Consider the following 23629-nt stretch of genomic DNA (forward strand, 5'->3'; position numbering starts at 1 on the left):
CAGAAAAATATATTTGCTTTTGATGAAGTGCTGTTGTGCACACTTTCTAAAAACACCCTCTACCGCCTTTGCTATTATGATTCGATTGCACATTCTATGATCAAAAATGTTCTTATATCACCTCTGTCTTATATGTTTGTGTCATGAATTTAGAATCACCTGGTATAAGGCACAATTATTGCAGATGGTACCACCCTCTTTATTTAATCCTGGCCCTTAACTAGACTGGGGCAACTGGGGTACTGCCCCAAGTGAAACGAGGGGGGGGGGGTATAAAAATGTATACTTATTTAATAACCCCTTCAGGAGGAGGGGGTCGTAAGAAAAGAGTCAGCCCCTAAATTCAATCACTATGTTCCTCTGTAAATATTATTCATTCTAAAAAATCTACTAGAAAGGCAACATTTCTACATATCGTTCACATTATCATGATATAAGGTCTTTAAATAGCACACACATACCCTCAAGAAATGTTATTTCAATAGCAAGAGACTAATTTACCAGTCATTCGTGTTTTTTTTTAATCCACACCAGGTGTTGCCACTTCAAAGAAAAATAACCTGCATATATAAATATACACATAGGTGTATATCTATGTTTAGCTTTTTGTGCTGTTTCTTGAGCAATGTAGAAATAATTGCTAAAGTTCTAAAATTCTCGTACCAATGAAAATGGAGATAATGCGAAGGTAAAAAGACTTTGCAAGCAACAATGATATTTTTTAATAAAACTGCCATAACTATAATTTAGAGCAGCAGATGTCCAACCAGTGCCTTCTTAATGCTAGGGCCTACCCGCGCACAGCCTGATTGGCCTTTCAAAAATGATATATAACTGGTTGAAATTTTCAAGAATTTGCCAATTAGGGCCTCAGAAAAATCCCTTGGCCAAGGTGCCCGTGATGCTCTTAAGATGGTCCCATGTCCAACATGTTGCCCAGATCAGATATTAATGTATACCAAGAAGCACTTTCAAAATTACATAAATAAGTATACATAGTTCTAATTCATAAATACTGTTTTGGGTAGATTTCAAACATATTCAAAAAGAAAGAAAAAGGAAAAAGCTGGGCTCATTTTTTTCGTTTATTAAATTTGGCTTTAAAATGCTATCTTCAGGTATCATTTGCATTTCAAGAGCAGCACAAAACAGCTTTTTTTCTCTTGCGATGTGGCCGGAAACATTTTTTTGTCTTCTAATACGGCCCAGAAAACCAAAAAGGTTGGACATCTCTGCTTTGAAAAAATCATTTAGCAGCAAATGCATTGCTATAGCGATATAGCTATAAAGCAGATAATGACAATATTGTCTTCATGCCTGTTGTTGGGTGCATTTATGGTAAACCCAACAACAGGTGTCTACAGTAATTAATTCCTACTACTTTTAGATCGCTTATGTAGAAATTTTGATTTATTGACATGGGCTCTCTCACTTGAATAACATAACATAATAGAGGTTATACTTTATGTATATATATTTACTTACAGTAATCAACACTGAAGTGCAAAATACAAAACATGAAACAAACATTGAATGAAATTCTCATACACACGCAACAATAAAGTGCACATATTTATCTGTGGTGAATAACGGCAAAAATTTTAAAAATGAAATTGATTGACTATGAAATATGTTTCGTCAGAGTGTCTCGATGGCAAAATTAAGTTTCAGTGCTGTTTTTGGATTTTCTAGCTTCTTTGACAAAAGCTGCTCGAATTTGTCTCTGATTCGATTGAACTCCATTATGTCCCTGGGCTTTTCGGATAACCACAGCCTATCAAATTCGTAAAACAAATAACCTGGAAAGAAATGAGACAAATAAAAGCAATCACCAAAAATGACTGAAGAAGCACAATAATGTGTTGCAATTGTACTATCATTTATATTCAATTATGCTAATATTAAAAATTACCAAAGCCACCTGTGTAAAATTCCATCAGCTTCAATCGGACGTGTAGAGAACGTCACTAGCCCTCAATTGCTTGTTTGAAAATGAAAGACGCAAATTTAAAGTATTTGAGACAAATTCAAAAAGAACGTATGGCAGGACACTGATTTAACAAACCTCAATTAAATTATTTGTTTTTGACTTACTGCACCCCCAGAGATCAGTTTTGTAAACAGACACCAGAGGTCTGTCTAGTCGGGATTTAGGTCCCTTCACAAAATACAAATTAACCAAACCATGAATTTTTATGAAGTAGATCATTGTTTCTCAACTTGAATGCCATATTCCCCCTTGTGGTATCCTGTGACGTTCTAGGGGGACCATGGGTAGAAAATCAGATGAAAGGGGAGCCACAACAAGTGGGGTTATAGAGAACTGTGAAGAAATAAAGCTTCCAAGTGAAATATGGTGGGAAAAAATTTGACTTCTTTCAGAATCTAGCAGAGCTGTCCATGGTACTAAGGCAATCTTAACCTCATGTGTCAATAGCCCAGGGCTTCATGTCCATAGGGCCTGCATGATGAGATCTGGCGCTATGATCTTCAATTGTAAGAATGCAAATATGTAAGCTGTTAGTGCCAGCTAAGTATGGGGTCCCAGAACATCACTCTGCCTGGGGAGAATGATGTTGAGACTGCTATGCATAAAACACACATGAAGGAAGCTCACTGAATTTGAGCCCAGGGTAGGTATGGATCCAGCGTGAAGACCTATCGGGTTGGGAGGAATGATTTATTGCATAGGTTCATTGGTTCATTCCATATTTTACAGAGACTCATAGTTTGACTATTGCATAGGATGACACCCCCCTCCTCTTCACTTCCCAATGCAGATCTGTGCTGGGCCCAGGGTTCCAGAGATCGATTGTATTCATAAAATGTAGTTCTGACAGAATTCAATTCAATGGGTAGAAACTATCTCAGATGAGGGTAGGGGCCATGAGAAAAAAATGTGGTCCAAAGGGAGTCTTACTGTAAAAATTGATGATTTTAAAAACTATCTTTTAACCATTTAGAATTGGTACGAGTCAAAAATTATTTTTTTAAAACCTATAAGCTTTGGCAACTTAATTACAGATCACAATACTTACAATAAACGTGGTGAAAATTCCGTAATGATGGCCGATATCTTAGCGAGTTGTAGAAATGAACCTTCAGATTGCCATTCTTCAATAAATGATATGCCATGCTTGTGAGGTTTATCCCGACAATCGCAAATGAATACCTGAAACACAATGAAAACTTTTGGATTAACAGAGCAAACACAACTCAGAAGTACATTGGTCAAGGAGTATAACTCTTACACATATCAGCTGTTCATTTGCATTAATATCTCTACTTAACACAATAAAACCGCCTTATTTGAACTGGGAGCAAACATTAGACAGACGTCTTATTTAGGAGCATAACTCTTACTCACATAGGTGCGTGCATGATCTTCTCTAAGAGGGGGATGGGGGGGGGGCGCTCATGATTTTCTTTTATTCCAAGGGGAGAGGATTAAATTTTTTACTGCAAAATAAGACTCTTAATCTCTTCTCAAGTGGAGTTAAACTTCTCCCCTTGAGTATGCCAATGCTTACTTGTATCAGCTGTTAATCCTCTTTTTCATGCACAGGCTTTTTGGCAATAAATTTGAATGACCTCTACTTGAAGTATCAGCGATAGAACTGATTTTTTCCTCGTTTGTATTTTAGAAAAAGAAAGAAGGATGGGAAACAAAGAAATAGAAGAAAGGAGGAAAAATAATAGAAGGGACAAAACACTACAGGAGATAAGAGTTATGTAGGTTTCTCTTTTTGCCTTCACCTTCTCTTTTCTCACCCTCCTCTTTCGCTTTTATATGCACAGTAGAAAGATACATTATATGTTGGGGGGGGGGGGGAATCACTAGACACACAAGAGTACAGAAACAACATGGAGGGGGAAAAACTACTTTCATTCATAGGGTTACAATGAAGCTATGTGATTAGAAAAGTGGTTAAAAAACCAGAGAGAGTTGGAATGAATTTCTGCGTTTGGACAACATATCTTGTCCATGATCATTAAAGGGGTAATTTGCATTAATACCTCTATCTAACATGATGGAAGCCACAAATCTGAACTAAGATCTTACGTATCAGACAAGAGCAACAGACCCGATGATTTGGTTTGCAAATGAGAGCCCAAAGAGATAGAGAGCTCAGTGAATATCTTTTCTTCCTAGATATAAAGTACAGAGGCACTTCAGTTTATGAGCATAATTTGTTCCATATATAGATGCACTAGTAATTCAAAACATTTGTGTATCAAAAGCAAACTCCTCCATCAGAAATAATAAAAATTCAAAATGATTCGTTCCACAGCTGTCTTCCTCAACTTAGCTACGATTTTCAAAGGTAAAGAGCTGGTTGATTTTTATTTTATATTATTCTAGTTTTACTTATGAAATATAAATAGTTGGAACATTTTCAGTATGATTCAGGAGAGCAGGTTCTTAACTTCAAAGTCCCTACATGCATCAACACACAAGAGGATGAGACACTCTTATATCGGCTTTGTGCTATAAATAACGCTCTTGTAGTCAGTGGCATCCTAATGAATGGACCCACAGGGTCTGGGAAGGGGCCGAAGTTAAAAAAAATATCCCTGAACTATTTGGGACATTGAACTATTAACATGCATATCATGCATAGTTTTTTCAAATAAAATTAAGCCTTCCATTGAAATGATGAGAGGATTCCCCCAAAAATGCTTGGAAATGGCCCCTGAACTGGTTAAGATAGTCTTGCCTGTGAGGAAAAGAACCATCAACTTAGTTATGATCCTGTGACACTTGACAGACAACCCAAATATGTAAACTATCTTGAGGAATAGTTCTCATATACAGGGCTCGACAAATTCCAAGTGCCGGGTCACCATGGCAACTAGAAAATTGGTATCGGAGCCTAAAATTTTCTAAATGTGGTTGTTAAATTGGAGTCTAAGGGTGACAAAAAATTTCTGATTTCATTATGCTATGCCTACTAACATGGGGGGAAAGTAAAAAAACAATTATTTAGGCCCATCTTTCTTGAGCAAAATACCGTACTTTCTCCTAAGAAATTGGGCTAGTACCATGACCCTCCACAAGGGTAGGGCTAACAGGATTCCAGCCCCACGGCCTGGGATGATTCTCCCCCTCTTTGTTTTTCATGCTATAAATTCATAAAGCTATAAATAAAGGGGGTGATTGTAAAATTCTGGTCAAGGGGATCCATGTTATGAACCTAATGTAGAGGTTGTTTTGTGTAATGCTTGTTATGTGTAGTGCTGCCATCAATTTTTCTAACTATGAGTGAAGTGTAATGATATTAAAGATCTCACCATTGCAGGCCTGTTGCTCTGTGGCAAGACTTTTTAATGGGGAGATCGGCTCGCATTCGCACCTCAAAGCTGAGAACCACAGAAAACGAACTTCTGCCGACTGCCACTGTAGCAACGGTGGGGTTCGAACCTGGCTCCTTGCAATGCAAGTCTACTACTTTACCACACACCAACTCCAGTCATATATCGCTATACTGCAATTTTCAACCAGTGGAGTTGGGGGGGGGGGGGAAATGAAGGCTCCATCCATCGGTGGTCGCCCTAGGCTCGGTAGATAAAGAACTTGCTTCTGATGTTCTATGCCCGGATTCGAACACATGGACCTTGATGGTAACCTTCATAATGGAAGACGAGCATCTAGCAATGCAAGTATGTCACTATGACCACTCAACCACCATAGTGGCACTCCCTGACAAAGGTTGGCAACACCCCTAGAAGCCGCAACGCCTGCTTTGAGAAACACTGCAGTAAATCCCCACAGAACTGAAAGTTTCATTTGTAAAGGGGACTGTCTGCAAAAATTTGAATGAAATATAGTACATTAAAATCCTATTCAACGGGACTCACAAATATTACTAATAGGCAAACATTATTGGAAGTTCCACTATAAAAGAAATTGGGAGGAAAATTGCTCGCACTGTGAAAGAGGGGCTTTCTGTGCTTGATCTGCCTTTGATTAGCGTACTTACCCGTATGTTGGATGATTGGAATGTTGAAGAACATGCCTGGCAGCAGAATTATATTCTCTTGCAAAGTACCTAGGATGAAAAAAAAAAACATTATGCACAAAATAATCATAAAGGCATTATAACAGAGTTTATAGGAAATAATAGATAAAACTTATTAAATGTAATTCTTAAATGATGAAACTTATTAATGTGTAAAGGCTCCCTTTCATTAAAACAACACTAATTTACAACAAACTTGTTTTGGATAGTTATAAATATATAATAGAGAGAGAACTTGCAATAGGTTTTCCAGGCCTAAAACGCCCATCCCTCTGAAGTCAGTCTTCGGATCATCGCCTTGAAAACCGATGCCCGTCCATTGCTTTGAGATCCGACTTGCCAGATTTTCTTCTGGTTTCAACAATTTCCACAACTGAATCACGAAAGAATTGATAAATATTATTGATTAATTATCATTGCGGAATAAGCTTTAGTTTCATGACATATGTACAATAGAAACAAATGAACAATAGAATACAATAGAAATATGCCTAAACTTAAATCAATCATCTCTACGTCATCTCGTCCCGTAAATTATCATTATTTTCCAAACCACTGACTTAGTAGCTGGTGTTTTTTGACACAACCCAGTTGAGTTTGAAGGTGTCTCCACCAATCTGTGATTTGGTCAGCTCATTTCTGTGTCTCGTACATGCAGATGGAAAAGATAAGCTCCAAGAATGTTTATACTGTTCAGTTTGATGCTAAGGGGCTTGCACTATGTGTGCTCTGTAACAACAGGCTTTTTTTTTTCAATGTGTTTTCTATTAGCTGGATCTTATGAAGGTTTTTAACAATTGGCTGTTACAGAGATGAATTTTTTTTTGGAAAGAGAGAAAATTCAACTGCCTTTGCAGGAAATCAAATCCACATCCTTTCACTTTCCATGTGACCACTAGATTACAAAGGCAACGAATCCCTCAATTTTTCCTTGGAGCTCGTGTGCACTAAAAGGGGCCGTACATGGAAGGCCGGACCTGACTCAGGTCAAGCTCAAAACTGCCGACACTGCCACCAGATGACGACTTATGAACTGGCCCATCCATGTACGGTCTCTTTAAGTGCACACAAGCTTCAAGGAAAAATTGAGAAATTCATTGCCTTTGTAGTTTAGTGGTCTAGGGCATTCACCCAGAAAGTGAAAGGACATGGGTTCAATTCCTCGTAAAGGTAGTTCAATTTTCTCTTTCCAAAAAAACTTCATCTTCGCAACAGCCAGATGTTAAAAACCTTCGTATGGTAGCAGAGAGTGACGTTATCCCTTCATAGCTGGATCTTTCATTTTATATGAAATGATTCAAAAACTTTCTGAAAGAGAAATTGAGGTATATATGGAAAAAGATTCAGAAGTGGACAAGAGTTAATCAGGCTTCAGTGACAGTAGATTTGCTGTTGACGAACAAGATAGATGCTTCATCCTTGGTATTCCCAATGCACCTGAGTGGTGCAGTGGTAAGACGCTCGCCTTCCACTATTAAGGTCACCGTCAAGGTCCACTGGTTTGAATCTGGCCAAAAGAACATCTCAGAAACAAGTTCTTTGCCTACTGAGCCTGGGGCAACCACCGATAGATGACGTCTTCATTTTCCAGCTAACTCCGCAATTGGAAATTTCCATTTGGTGATATATGACTGGAATTGGTGTGTGGTAAAGTGGTAGATATGCTATGGCCAAAGCCTGAAATCAAACAGTTCGTGAATTGGCGAATTTCATTGTAAATTGATCGAGCCAATGTTCAAATTTCAGGCTTTGGCCAGCCAGTTCGCGAAGTGGCTGGAAATCCTTAGTAAAAATCCAAAGAGAAAAGGCATGATTCAGGGTTATTGCTAAGTTGGCATATTTTTTCATGATAATTATGTCCACGTTGGCTATGGCAACTCATCATATATCGCAGCAATAAATTTTTTTCTAAATTTGACAGGAAAAACTACATACACTGAAACCTGTATGAAACGGAATGTCAAGAGACTGAAATAATATTTCGTTTTGGACAAATTTCCATTTTATGAAGGTCCAAAGCAAAGCATTAATCACTGAACAGACTATATTTTGATTCTGTTTAAGAGAGGTTTCCGTCTCGTACAGTGTCCATCTTAGACACGATTCACTGTGTCATCATCATCAACAACCATTTTCAATCCACTGCTAGATGAAGGTCTCCTCTAAATTTTTCCATTCTGCTCTGTCTGATGCTTTAGCCATCCAGTTGACTCCTGCCACTTTCCTGATCTCGTCAATCCATCTTGCATGGGGATGCCTTCTAGGACATTTAACACCACAGGGGTACCACTCTAGAATACTTGTGGTCCATCTGTTGTCCTGTCTTCTTACAATATGTCCAGCCCATTTCCTTTTCAAACGTTTGATTCTTTCCATGATATCATATATCTTTGTGTGGTTCCTTATCTAAGTGATTCGTTTTCTGTCTCTTCTTGTGATGCTTAACATACATGTTTCGATGCTCCTTTGCATTGTCTGTAGCCTTTGTATCGTCTTGCTTGTGAGTGTCCATGTTTCAGCTCCATAAGTCAGTGCTGGTAGAAACTGGTTAAAAACTTTTCTTTTCAGACATAATGGCATGTGACTCTTCAGAATTACACAGTTTTTGCTAAAAGTGCTCCATCCAATCCTGATCCTTCTGTTTATTTCATTAATGATTCCATTGTCCATGGTAATTTCTTGTCCCAGGTATATATAGCTTTCTACTTCCTCTATCTCTGTGTTGTTGAGCAAGATTGTCCTCTTCAACGCAAAGGGGTTGAACATAACTTTAGTCTTTTGCAAATTCATTTTCAAGCTCACCTGAATACTTGCCTTTGCCAATTCTTGTATCATTTCTTCTAGTTCGTCTGGATTACTGCTGATAACAACAATGTCATCTGCCAAACGCAAATGGTTGAGAAACTCTCCATTTATTTTAATTCCTTTTTCATCCCAATCTATAGTCCGTTTCAGGTTAACTTTGCAGTGAAGGGGAAGCTACGAGGGAACCGCATCACTCGTTGCTATGGGAACGAAAGCCTCTTAACCAATGTATCGATGCGCAGCCTCGGTAAGGTATGGCCGATTCTCGCCAATCTCACTGAGAAAAATATTTTTTACGTGTAACGTAATTACACAGTTAAATTAGTAATAATTATAGAATTAAAAGAAAACCATTGCCGATACTTTCAGAAATTAAAGTGAGCTTTTTGAAATCATTTGTTTTGTTTTTTGATTAGAAAATGTTTTAAAATTTAGAAAAAAATAATTATCTTCTATCAGCGTGTCACTTACTCTTCATTGATGTGCCGTAAGTAACACTAAAAATTTCAAAAAACATAGTAATATTTTTCTTCAATATTTCCCTTCCCTCAGCTGAAATTTATTTACAAAAAAAAAATCCAAACAATATTATGAAAGCAACGTATAATTTTAAAATACTGTATATTAACCATGGCTCTCAAAAACTTGGGGATTTTTAATTTTTCTTCAATTTATATGGAAAAAATTAATGTTAAATAAATTAAGAAGAAGCAGGTTAACTCTGTTTTCACGTGTAAATGCAGGAACAGCACCAAATAATAATAATGATACGGAAAAGTTTAGAATTTTTCTACTCACTTTTCTTGCCGAAATTTCCGTCGCTCGACCTCCCCCCTTCCCCGAACGGTATACGTCGATGCCACTTGTTTTCACGACAGCTTTAGTCTTTTGTTACGGTTGATGTGGTGCTCATGGTTATTACGGATGATTCTTATAGAGTTTTGTTTACAGCGAGTATTCAAAAACCAAAAATATAGTATTCAGGAATGGAAGAGCAGAGAACTTTAGCGTGGCTATCTCTGGTGAAAATAAAGACGCAACTGTCACATAAAAGATGAAAGCCCAGACCACTGTGGACCCCCCCCCCCTCATTTATTTTATCTGAAGAGACACTAAAGGCAAGGGGCAACAGGAGAAACAGGTGGGTGGAAGATCGCATCCGTTCGTGTGAGTGGAAGTCGCGACTCTGTCAACACTCTCCGTGATCGGAAACTAAAACTATCCCATAAACATGGCAAAAAATAAATAATTAAAAAAAGGAGGATCTATAACCAAAACTTCTGCACCCATAGAGGGCCTCTCACAAGTCACAATAGTATCGGCACTCTCCTGGAAGAGAAACACTTCTTGTAATCTGAGTGAATATCTGAACTCACTGAAGCCTATTTTTAGGAGAAAATAAAACTGATTGAATATTCGTTTTTATGTAAGCCTACAACTGCATGTAAAACTGAATGAAAAATTGTATCGTTATGGAAAATTCAACCAAATAACGAAAAAAAAAAATGTATATATACAGTATATAATTGTGTAACGAAAAAAAACACGACAGTGATTTTGGCGGGGAAAATTTCTAGGATATCGCGCCAGAGTGTCGTTGCCGTTGCTATGGATTTTTAATAATGGTAACCAATGTTTTTTATAATTTAAAAATTTTAAACAAGTAAACATCGGTTCAAAACGACTTTTTTTCAGTAGTTTTTTTCAAAATCGTAGAAAAAATTGAAATATTATGTATAAAGGTTCATCTTAAACCTCCGATATATGAGAACTATATTTTGCGGCGAAGGAATACACTCTCTACCTTTCTCTTCGCTGCAAAGTTAACCTGAAACAGACTATAGTTTTCTGAATACTTCTTCTAAAGCAGCGGTAAAGAGTTTTGGTGAGATAGTATCACCCTGTCTGACTCCTTTTCCAAGTTTAATTTTTGCTTTTCCTTTATCCAAACGAATCATTGCAGTTGCTTTGTCATATATTTTCTCAATGATATTGATGTAAGTCTTCTCTACCCCCAATTACATCTAGAGCTTTAACAACAGCAGATGTGAAGACAGAGTCAAACGCTTTCTCAAAATCAATGAAGGCCATACACAATGGTAATTTGTATTCCTTATGTCTCTCTATAAGTTCCCTGATTGTTTGGATGTGATCCATTGTACTAAAACCACTTCGAAATACTGCCTGTTCTTTTGGTTGAGCTTCGTCCAATTTGGATCCAAGCCTATATGTCAGCACTTTGGTGAAGATTTTAGAAATTACTGATAGGAGACTGATTGGTCGATAGTTCTTGATATCCTCTTTTTCACCTTTTTTGTAAAGAAGAACCATCATTGCGTTATTCCAATCTTCAGGCACATCTGATTTTGTGAGACAATTTTTGAACAAGGCAGCTAGTATACTGGCAAATTCATCTCCTGCTTCTTTAATAATGTCTATTGAAATCCCATCTTCACCTGGGCATTTGCCTTTTTTCATACATCTTATAGCCTTATAAGATTCATCTTATAAGATTCACTGTATATTAGTACATAAATAGTTTTTCCTCTCAAATTTCTTTTTTTTTCTCTCGTCACATGAAGTTAATCCAATACAGAAAGTATTGGATTAACAATGTAAAATTAAAGCCTTATATGTTGATTATGAAAAAAATGGATTTGGCGCTTACCAGATGGTCTTTCTGATGATGACTGGCATTAAAGTTTAGCTCACAATGTGGCTCTTCTATGTTAGCGTGTGCATCCATATCAATGAAAATGGTTGTTAGCTGAGGCAGGAAAATCATGAAAAAAATCTTAATTAGCTGAAAAATTTGTAAGTGAAGGCGTTCGGCAGCGGGTATATCACTGCATATGGGGGAAAAAACAACCAATCCCAGCAAGCCAAGTTGGTCTAAAAATAGCAGCATTTTTCCACAATACTACAGTCGAAGCTCATAAATGAACTCAGAAAAAAACAGTTTGTTAATAAGAAATTCAAAGACAAGGCATATTACTTGGGACCTGAGAATTAGTTTGTAAAATCGAGCAGTGACTTAGTTTTAAATCGAGAACAACCTATGGGAACTTACTGGTGTGGAAAAAAGTAAAGGGGAAAAAATGCTTTTAGTATGCATACAAACCCATAATAACTTGTTCTCATGATCAGAATTTTCAGATGAGTATGAGATTTGCCGCAGAACTTCAACATCATGGACAAGCTGCCTGTACCCATATATTTGGAAAAAACACGAACTAATAGCATGTATGAAGCTAAAAATAGAGAAAAAAAAATTGATTAGTCACAAATAAAGTAAAATTCAAAGTTTTCTGGTTTTTTGTCTGATGTGACAGAAAGTCTATCTCTCAATGTTTCGTTTCCACTGATGGCGAACATTTTCAAGAAATAAAATCGTACATAACTGTGGGAAAAGGCTAATACTTATACCTTTTCCCTGCTTGAGTCTCACTGCTTTGTCTGGATTGGTCCATTAAGCAAGATTTCCCCATTGGCTGAAGTTGTTCCCAAGAGTTGTGTGGGTGTGTCAATCTCATCATCTTTAAAATGGGAACCAAAGACTGTTGATATCTTCATCCTCTCTTCCTTTCTGTTGAAGCAGTTCTCGTACTTTTGAATCTTCATTGCTTCTCTAAAAAAGCGACATGAGATATTCTCCATGCATTTCTAGAGAAGCAATAAACATTCAAAAGCACACAAACTACTTCGAATAGGAAGGAAGACCGAAGACGAAGATCACAACAGTGCTTGGTTTCCCATCTTAAAGATGATGAGATTGACACCAATGCACTATCCAGAGCCCTTGGGAACAACTTCAGCCAATGGAGAACATCTTGCTCAATGGACCAATCCTGACAAAGCAGTGAGATTCAAGTAGCCAGTGTGAATGAAACATCAGAAGATAAAAACATGTCAGCCAGTAAACTAGGAAAACTTTGAATTTTACTTCACATGATGGCCACGAAAGTCTTGTGTGTTTCATTAATCTCAAATAATTTGTGAAAAATCAGAGGAAAGTATTCATCAAAACTGAAACTGCAAACAAGGACATTTGATTGAAGAGACATCTGATATTAAAAGAAATCTGTGCTGGAATCTGATCACTGAGAAAACAAGAAAAATATTCAAAATTTTTCTTATTTTAACGCTTTGTTTGTGCAGAAACCCACTGAAAAAACATTTTTTATACCCCCATTTTGCTTCCCTGAAATATTCGTTTAGTGCAGAAAACCCAATCACTTATGGGATTTCTGTGCTAAAAACTTGTAACATTTAGCAGCACTGACACCATTTAGCGGGTTTTATGAGACCTAAATGGGGTTAAACAGGTCATTTTGAAAGTTTGTTGTGAGGGGTCTAGTGATTATTTTCCATTCTCTATTTTCTAAGTTTGAAAAAGTGCCTAGCAATCAGGCATGGAAACTCAGAAAAAAAAGAGAAAAGGTGTCATTAATCCAAGCACTTACAAAAGCAATATAGTATACAAATCACGAGTTTAGGAGAGGAGCTAAGAATGTGCCACTTACAAAGGTAAGACAATCACTTGGAAAAACTCTTCCTGACAAAATCAATTGCAAATGTTCTGCCAAGTATTTAAAACTTGGCACCCAAGAAGTTCTTAGCACCATGGGCAAAGTGAAAGCCAATACGTTTATTAATGGCTTGACCACATGAACATTTGTTTGGAGAAAGACCTAGAACCGCCAACTACAGAAGCCTACCTGGCTGGAAAAATTCTAATCAACAAGGAAAAAGAAAAGAAAAAGATAACCCACAAAAAAGCTTGCTGTCGTCACAGACTATGTTCATATGTTCAATTCTACATGATTGTGAGTTAGCCACCATCTGAAGTTAAAATAAGAGAAGATTTCGACTACGCAGAATAGAGAATCATATCGCATATGTGGGCACCAAATGTGGTTGCCGGAGGTGATAATGACATTTAAATTGAAGTAGCTATTTATCCATAGTTAAATTTTATTTGACTCCACTAAGACTGTTCAATTCTAGATACGGTTAAATATACGGTTTATTAATTAGAAGAAACACACGGCACGTTAACACATATATACGAAATAAGAATACACGGACACACAGTTAAAAGACATCTCTACTCTGCAAGAAACCAAAGCCTTCTCTCCCAAACAGCGGAAGAGAGGCCAAGAAAAGGCGCGCACACATAACGAGGTGTTGGCAGATTTATGCTATTCGAAACCAACACCTACACACTCTTGCCGACAGCATCGCCACAGTACTCCCCCACGAGTGCAAAGGACGTTAAGCTTGATAAGGTGTTACAAAACGGACTTTCCGTCCGAACCTCGTGACGAAGCCCTGTGGCGAGGCTGGGGCATTACATATAGATGATTTGCAAACATTAGATTCTTTGCATTCGAGAGAATTAAACAAAAATGCAGGTTTTAAACGATCAATAGAAATACACTTAGATTCATTATTGATACGCAAAGTAAAAAATTTATCAGTCCTATTCAAAACTTCATAAGGTCCTTGGTAAGGCTGCTGTAGCGAACGCCTTATAGTGTCAACCCTCACAAAAACGTGTGTGGATCTGGCCAAGTCCTTGTGCACAAAAATGTTTTTTGAGGAATGATTGGACAAAGGCGAAGGACGAAGCTTTGACATAGTCATACGCAAGTTCGTGACATAATCAGATTTTGAGGTGTGCTTACCGGAATCTTTGAAGAAGTCTCCTGGTAACCTCAGAGATGTTCCGTAGACCATGTCCGCCGGCGTAGCACCAAAATCAGGTTTGAAACTTGAGCGTATCCCGAGTAGAATGGTAGGAAGAACGTCAACCCATCTTTCAGTGGCGTGACACATGATGGCAGCTTTCAAGTCCCTGTGGAATCTCTCGATGGCTCCATTGCTTTGTGGGTGGTAAGCGGTAGTACGCACCCTGTCCACACCCAGCAACTTCGCAAGAGATCGGAAGAGTTCAGATTCAAACTGAGAACCCCTGTCCGTAGTAATGCGTTCTGGAACGCCAAAACGGGAGATCCAATTCGACAGGAAAGCGAATGCCACAGTTTCAGCAGTCTGATCGGGTACAGGAATAGCTTCCGGCCATCTGGTGAATCGGTCACTGCAAGTCACAACGTAGCGATTTCCTTTACTTGGTGGAAGTGGACCCACGATGTCAATATGGACATGCGAGAACCTTGCGGAAGGTAATCCGAATGCACCAATAGGAGAATGTGTGTGACGACCAACTTTGGATCGCTGGCAATGGATGCAAGTTTTGCACCACTCTTTGCAGTCCCTTTCTAAAAATTTCCAGATGAATCGTCTGCGAACCATTTCAGTAGTAGCTTTGGCACCAGGGTGGGAGAGGTTGTGCACTGCATCAAAAATAGCGCGGCGAAACGTTGACGGTACGTAAAGTCTAATTGAACCAGTGGAAACATCACACTGTAGAGTGACTTCAGGAGAACCGAAAGTCATTGGTTTTAACTCGAGACCTGAGTCCATTTCACGAAGTAATCGCAATTCTTCCTCATCCTGAGCGCGAGCCATCTCGGCGAAATCGATACTAGGAGGTATTTCAATTTCCGATATTCTTGAAAATGCATCGGCTACTGCATTTCGATCGCCTGAAATGTGCTTGATACGGGTTGAAAATTGACTAATGAATTCTAGATGACGAATCTGCCTAGGTGAACATTTTTCACTTTTTTGGGAAAATGCATAGACCAATGGTTTGTGGTCTGTGAGAATTTCGAAGTCAGATCCCTCCAGCATATGTCGAAAATATTTAATTGCTGAATATATCGCTAGCAATTCTCGATCGTACGCACTGTATCTGCGTTCAGCTGAAGTTAGCTTACGCGAGAAGAATCCTAATGGCTGAGTTTGATCATTAACTGCTTGATTCAAAACTCCGCCAATCGCGAAATCAGACGCGTCGACAGCTAGAAGGAGATGCGCACTTGAAATAGGATGAGCCAATAGAGCAGCATTGGAAATCATTTCCTTGCATGACTCGAATGCAGATTTTGCTTCCTCAGACCAGACGATTTTTGTTTTATCCCGTTTTTGTTTGCCTTTAACTAGATCATGCAAACATGCTTGCGTAGAGGCAGCGTTTTTCATGAAACGATGATAAAAATTTATTAGTGCCAGAAAACGTCGCAGCTCATCGATTGTGTTGGGCAATGGATAGTCCAAAAGTGCGGTAACACGATCCGGCAACGGGGAAATGCCCTTTTCTGACACAAGATGACCTAAAAACTGAATTTCTTTGAGTCCAAATTGGCATTTGTCAGGATTGAGAACTAAACCGTATTCGCTTAGTCTCTTGAACAACACATCGAGATCTTGTTCATGCGACTTCTCATCAGCTGACGCAACAAGAATGTCGTCTAAGTAAACATAGCAGAAGTCGAGATCCGAGAGGATGCTGTCAACGAATCGTTGAAATGTTTGTGCGGCGTTCCTGAGCCCAAAGGTCATGAAAACATACTCAAAGAGACCGTGCGGTGTAATCACAGCCGTCTTGGGAATATCACTTTCTTTCACAGGAATCTGGTGGTATGCCTTTACAAGATCGAGTTTAGAAAATATTCTTTTTCCAGCCAGACCGAAAGAAAAGTCTTGAATATTGGGAATAGGATAACGATCAGGAGTAGTTACGGCATTCAACCGACGAAAATCACCACATATGCGCCAACCACCTGTCTTTTTTGGGACTAGGTGGATAGGACTAGCCCAAGGGCTTTTGCTAGGACGAATGATGCCTTGCTTCAAAAGTAAGTTAAATTCTTTCTTGACGGCAATAAGTTTTTCAGGAGAAAGACGTCTAGCCTTTGCGAAGACGGGAGGCCCTGATGTTTCGATGAAGTGGATAATGGCATGTGGTTTGGGTTGAGAATTTAAGACCGAACCAGTGAGATTTGGGAACTTGGTCAAAATTTTATGGTATGTAGTGGCACCAGAAACTGTAGTTAGACCGAGAGAAGGACCAGTGGTAACGACACCAAGAGAGTATAGAGTTGTCAAATTATCAACCAACCGGCGATTCTTGACATCAACAAGTAAACCGAATCTCTCCAAGAAATCGGCACCCAAAATAGGACTTGTGACGTCGGCCACTAAGAAATTGAATGAGAATATTCTCCTCAGTCCGAGATCAAGTTCAAAATGCTTAGTTCCATATGTGTGAATTTTAGTGCCATTAGCCGCATATAACGAAAGGTCGTCAGGCTTGGAAACTTTGGCAAGTGATTTAGGAAAACAGCTCACAGCTGCACCACTGTCAACAAGAAAACGAATTTTCGATTTTCTATCACAAATGAATAAGCGACTTTGAAAGTGGCAATCTCCGGCCGCCGCTGTAACAGGATTGCCCACTAGTTTTCCGAGTGTTGGCAAGGTGAAATGCAACGATGTGCTTTTTCACCATATCGAGCATGATACCAGCACAATTTGCGTCGATCGGAGCGATCTGAAGATTTTTTCCGCTCACGAGTTTTCGAATTGTTTCGCGACCGACCTCTGTATTGGTTTCGAGAACGAGAGAGCTCTTCGACTCGTGTAGCGAGCGATGCAATTTCTTTTTTAAGCTCATGCAACTCTGAAGAAGGCAGAGGAGGTTGAGACACCTGAGAAACGACAGCGTTGAAACTCGAAGCTTCTAATATGCGATCAGCTATCTGAGCTAAAGAGTCAAGAGGATCCCGACAAATCGACAAAATTTGTTGAACACTGACGGGTAATCTTTGCTGCCATAATGTGCTCAAAACATCATCACTGATTGTGTTATTCGACAAGTTTCGCATCTCACAAAGTAGCTGGGACGGTTTTTTGTCGCCTAGCTCGCACTCATGAAAAAGAGATTTCAAGCGAGCAGTTTCAGATTGAGCAAATCGAGAAAGAATACGTTTCTTTAGAGTCTCATATAAATCGTGTGTGGGAGGATTACGTACTAAATCACTCACGTAAGACAAGATTTTTGTGTCGAGAACGGAAATCACCGAATGAAACTTCGTCTTATCCGCGGTAATGCCTGCCGTGATAAACTGGGATTCCACTTGAAGGAACCATAAATCAACGTCGGCTTCCCAAAATGGAGGCGCACGGAATGAAACACGTGAGACTTCGGTTCCCGAAAGGGAAAGTTCAGTCTGACTAGCAGTTGCTTGCGGATTTGCCATAGCGAAAGAATGAAGACGGCAATAGTCCTACGAAAGAGAGAAATAGTCACTCACCACGAAACTGAAATTAAAATCCACGTTGCAGAGAGGTATTCATGATTCGTTGTAACGTACGAGGCTGAACTGGAACAGTGGTTTCAGAAGGTAATATCCGATAGTCCTGAGTCACCAGTTTGTGGGCACCAAATGTGGTTGCCGGAGGTGATAATGACATTTAAATTGAAGTAGCTATTTATCCATAGTTAAATTTTATTTGACTCCACTAAGACTGTTCAATTCTAGATACGGTTAAATATACGGTTTATTAATTAGAAGAAACACACGGCACGTTAACACATATATACGAAATAAGAATACACGGACACACAGTTAAAAGACATCTCTACTCTGCAAGAAACCAAAGCCTTCTCTCCCAAACAGCGGAAGAGAGGCCAAGAAAAGGCGCGCACACATAACGAGGTGTTGGCAGATTTATGCTATTCGAAACCAACACCTACACACTCTTGCCGACAGCATCGCCACACATATATGATTATTTTATTTGTACGAAAATCTGTGTAATTTACCAAAATAAAATTCAATGTTATTAAAAAGTCTGTTTTTTTTACCCGTAGCTGAACTCACTAATATCATAAAATAGTAAAAAGAAGTGACGCAAATTTATTTTATTGCGGAAACCCCACAAAACTGCAGAAGACTGGAATTTTTTTTATCTCTCTCCCCCTGAACTTTAATAAATATATCACATCTATATTTCATGTATAGAACCATTCTTCACATTCAGAGACCTGCTTTTAGTCAAGGTAGAATGTTTTCCTCGATTATCTCACAATTAGAAATTCTGCATTTATGGGGGTTTCCTCTGAAATAAACACTTCAATTGCAAGGTAGGGTATCGAAAAAATCACTATGCCCAGGGGTTCACGATGCCCTTTAGACGGCCCTGCCTTGGACTCTAATTTAGCAATCACAATATAGAACATTTTAGGTGCCAATACCGATTTTTTCAGTTGCCATGGTGACCTAGCAACTGGGATTTGTCAAGTCCGGTTGGACAATATGATAAAAACATTGGTAAATAGTCTGTTTTTTTATTATTATTATGCCAAAACTAATTTCTATTGATGATTCGTTGATTTTCAACTGTTTTTTACTGATTTCAATTCAATTTTATTCAAGTTACGCATAAGTCCTTTACTCGAATAAAATATTTATTTATTTATACAATATTGTTGGTCATGAGGCCTATACATGAGGATACGATTGAAAATGACAAAGATATTGTTTGATATTGGACAAAAAAATTGTGATAGTGGGAAATTCGACAATAGAGCTTGGGTGTTTGTTCCATTCACCAATGGTATGAGGAAAGAAACTGTATTTAAAGAAGTCAGTGGAAGCAAAAATAGGTTTTCATTTAAGGGAATGGTTGAGTCTTCGAGAGATGTAGGATGGTTTGGCTAGGATACCAGAAGTATCTATGTTGAATTGACCATGGAAAATTTTATAAAACAATCTTAATCGAGAAATGAGACGAAGAGGGAGGAGATGAAGTTTGTTTTTAAGTTCGGACACGGAAACGAAAGATGACCAGCAGTCATGAGCAAATCGGGTGGATTTATTTTGGATTGATTCGAGTTTGTCTATATTACTGGAGGTGTAGGGGTCCCAGATTTCAGCGGCGTAAGAAAGAATGGGGAGATATAAATTTGGCAACAGTAATGTGTTATCCCGAGTGAAATATTTAAGGTTGCAGTGGAGGAAGAAAAGTTTGTTAAGACACTTCTGGTAAACGTAGTCAACATGTTCCAAAGTAGGTCGGCTGAGATTATGACACAGAGGAATTTGATTTGAGAAACTTGGGATAACGTTAAATTATTGATGGAGTACAAATATTCAAGAGGAAGTAATTTACGGGTAACTTTAATGCGAGCTGTTTTTGAGATATTGATTGGCATTTGCCATAAAGAACACCAGTCCGTGACGAAACCAGGTTATGTTGGAGAAGTTCTTGATCAGATTCATGGTGAACAATACGGTAAATTACACAGTCATCAGCAAATAATCTAGTGGTGCAGTTGAGGAATTCTGGGAAGTCATTGATGTAAATTGAAAAAAATAGGACCGATCCTTGAGAAGTCCCAGGGAATGGATGGGGAGTTATGATCATTAAAATGGACAAACTGTTTATGATATTTTAGGAAATACATATTTAAATGTATATTATTTAAATAAATAATATACATTTAAATATTCTTACTTTATTTCTTCGGTGGTTAATTAGACTTGGTTATTAAGACAGTCTCATGAAACTACTTTCTAAGAATCAATGGGAAAAATTTAATTTGGGTCTTGAACAGTTGAGGTGGTTGAAATTGACCAAAACTGATTTTGGAGGGTCAGTTAAAACCACCCCCTGGTCAAAACTGATACAACCCTGGGGGTAAATTGATTACAGTGATATGCACCCCTTTTTTAGAAAATAATAATAATAATTAATCAAATTACTTCTTACTTACGGACTATGAACATCTGGATTGATGTTTTTCACTTTCAGAAGAACTCTCATACCGTTCTCGACACACATGCTGCTCGTGTTTCCATAGAATCTACCCTCGCTGGATAAACTGTTCAGCTGCTGAATAATTCTTTTCAGTAAATCTGATCGAGTACAGTTGAGCGACATTTCTGTGGAAAAGAAAAAAGAAATTATTTCCAGTTTCATGAATATATGAAGTTTTAATACAGTAACAGTCATTAAAAACAAAAGTTAAACCACACAGATCATACATGCTCAACCCATGGCCCAATGTGGCCCTCAGAGTCCCCTGATGTGGCCTGCGACTTTGTTTTAATTTTAGTCACTTGTGAAAACGAACTGAATCATTCTACTCACAAGTGCTATGCCGCTCTATTTCTACGTGATGGTGATTAAACGGCAGTTGGGCCTACATTAGGCTCTTCTATTATAGGTATCCCACGAAGGTATGAATAGACATTGGGTAAAAATTTCATCAAACTTCAACCTAGATAAGTCCTGGGTAAAAAGAGGACCATGGGTTTTTATTTTCAAAATTTCCATATGCTATTTAAAATTAAAAAAAAATGAAAATTAAGAAAAATTTTATAATAGTACCCATACTTTTCGTCTGTTATGCCGTGTTTGAGGCTTTTTATAAGCCGACATTTTATCTACTACGGGGGTGCACATTATCGTGCAGGTTGCGGCAAGCAAGGAGACGCAACAACCTCCTTGAAAGACCCTGATCTATCAACACTTTGGCTTAAGATGAGGAAGAATCAACTTCGACTGTTGCAACATGTCAATGCTGGTGTGACGTGGTGGTTTCTGATTGGGCGAGTGGGGGGTCAGAGTTTTCAAATTTGAATGAGGGATGGTTTGGAAAGAAATGCTTTCAAATTTCTATCTCAATCTTGGTTTATTGTATTGCCGAATGCCATGTTTTACTCAAATGCAGACCTTCTTCCTTCCTATTGAAATTCTCTCTATGTTTGACTATAAGAGAAGTTTCGATAGGAAGGAAGAAGGACCGCATTTGGGTGGAACATTGCACCCAACAATACAAAAAACCAAGATCAAGACGGTCCAGAAAGAAATGCTTTTGAACAACAATCCCATCATTCAAATTTGATGAGAGGACTCCAATCCCCACTTATCCACAACAGAACATCAAATCACTCAAGTGGCCCACAAAAAGTCACCAACCTCTGATGAACAGCTTCACAGAATCGTTGGGAGATCTTCCTTACTTTGCAGGAAAGTGGCCTGCGACATGTTACGAATTATTCAAAAGGCTATTTGTTACCAAATTACTCAAGTGGCCCGCAACATACAGAAGCTTGAACACCCCTAACATAATCAATGAAATGATTATTAAGGTGCTTGGGCAATGATTTTACAGTGCAAAATTCTCGGTTTGTCAAGTCCTGCACTAACCCCCAGAACTGGAAGGGGGGGGGGGGCAACAGTCCTAGGTGCGTAACTTTAAGGGGCGGCAATTTCTACGAAAAAACAAAAATACCAAAACAAAATCATCCACTTTTGTAGTGGTATGGGCTTGACAGACTCACAATGCGAGGTCCCAAGTTCCAACCCCACCATCGCTACAGCAGTGGTTGGCTGAAGTTGGTTTTCTGTGGTTCCCAACTTCAAGGCAGGATTGCGAGCTGATCCCCCCCCCTTTAAAAAGTCTCGCCACAGAAAGCAACAGACTTACAAACAGTACAAATGTAATTCAATCATAACACATCACTCACTTCACTTCTGAAATATAGATGACAGCACTGAAAAATCAAACACAACACTACATACCACGTACACACAGTTACACTTCACAGCACAACTCACTAGGTAGTAAATCTTCCATAGATGGTGATATACTTGAGTTGTACTCGGTTTGAAAGAAACTGGTAGGGGCGGAAAAATCATGTTTGCCCCCCCCCCACCCCACAAAAAGTGTAATTATGGCAATGACTAAGCTACTTCAGCAGCCCCCTGCAATCCAGGGCTTTTAGCTGATAGATTTTTTGAAACAAAAAAAATAAACAAAGAAAAACATGACGTCACTCCGTGACCAGCTTTCCGCCAATCATGAGCACGGCCCTCACATCCAGCAGTAAGGTACCCTAGGCAGTTATCTTTGGTGGGCACCCCCAAGCCAGAGTTTTTATGACCACACAAAATGATAAAGTCAAAAAAATGATAAAAATCGTAATAGCTAGGTCCCTGTCAGCCCCACCCTTGTGGGAAGTGGGGGGGGGCATCATCATATGATGGGCTATGATTGGCCATCTAAATATAATTAATTATTCACACAATGAAATATACCACATATTTACCGACTTTGCTTGTCCTGTTATAACCTCTTTCTTCACCGTAACAAATGCGCTGCAACTCGCATAACCGGGTAGTTTTCCTCAAAAACCATTTCACCAATGGCCTAAAGCACCAATACACGTAATTGAAAAACCTGTAAATCCAATCAATCATTTTTTCCCCGTTAACAAAAATCACAAGAAAACTACCATAACAGCGACAATTGAATGCGATGTCAAAAAGTACAGCTCGATGTCTAATACAGCTGGTGGTTTATCAATCAAACTACACGGAATATTTTGGACATCGACTCACAAGTTTCAGCCTATGTGAAGGCACGGCGGTATTTTTCCATATTGTTTGTTTACAAATTCAAGATTTTGCTGTTGCCACATTAGCAAAATTAGTGGAAAATACTATTTACCATAAGTCCTGTATTTCCTGAGACAGAATCTTTTTAAAATAGTATTTGGCAAACTCTTCGTTCAAATGAAAGTGTTAAATTTTTCAAATCTGCTTTGTTTAGCATATATTAAAATTAGCATATATTTTAAATCTCGAGTTCATTATTTTGGGCAAATTGTCCATCCCGTTTTGTTAAAATATGGTCACGTTAAGAAAGCAAGAATTTTTCATTTTAATTTCTTAATAATTTTTTTAAAATTAAGATACAGAAACTAAATGTTTAGTCTTTTGTTATTTTTTTGATAATTTCATTCCATTCAACGAGCTTCATTTCAAAATAATTGAATTTTATTTATTTTTTCAAATTTCCAATATTAAATAAAATTGATTATTAG

General features: G+C 38.3%; 1 protein-coding gene across 1 annotated transcript; it reads right to left on the bottom strand.

Moving 5' to 3' along the window:
* Positions 1-1392: 1392 nt before the first annotated feature.
* Positions 1393-23197, bottom strand: LOC149064983 (ELMO domain-containing protein 2). The gene is made up of 7 exons (XM_089254912.1): positions 22853-23197; positions 20512-20680; positions 11947-12076; positions 6260-6393; positions 5982-6050; positions 3039-3172; positions 1393-1799 (listed from the first exon to the last, which is right to left on the bottom strand). The coding sequence occupies exons 1-7, from the start codon at positions 23001-23003 to the stop codon at positions 1639-1641; spliced, it is 948 nt and encodes a 315-aa protein (XP_089111038.1). The 5' UTR covers positions 23004-23197; the 3' UTR covers positions 1393-1638.
* Positions 23198-23629: the final 432 nt, after the last annotated feature.

The sequence above is a fragment of the Pholcus phalangioides genome, unplaced genomic scaffold (assembly GCF_987345545.1).
Source record: "Pholcus phalangioides strain wild (caught in Gottingen) unplaced genomic scaffold, Ppha-v1.0 ptg000042l_1, whole genome shotgun sequence".
NCBI classification, from domain to species: domain Eukaryota; kingdom Metazoa; phylum Arthropoda; class Arachnida; order Araneae; family Pholcidae; genus Pholcus; species Pholcus phalangioides.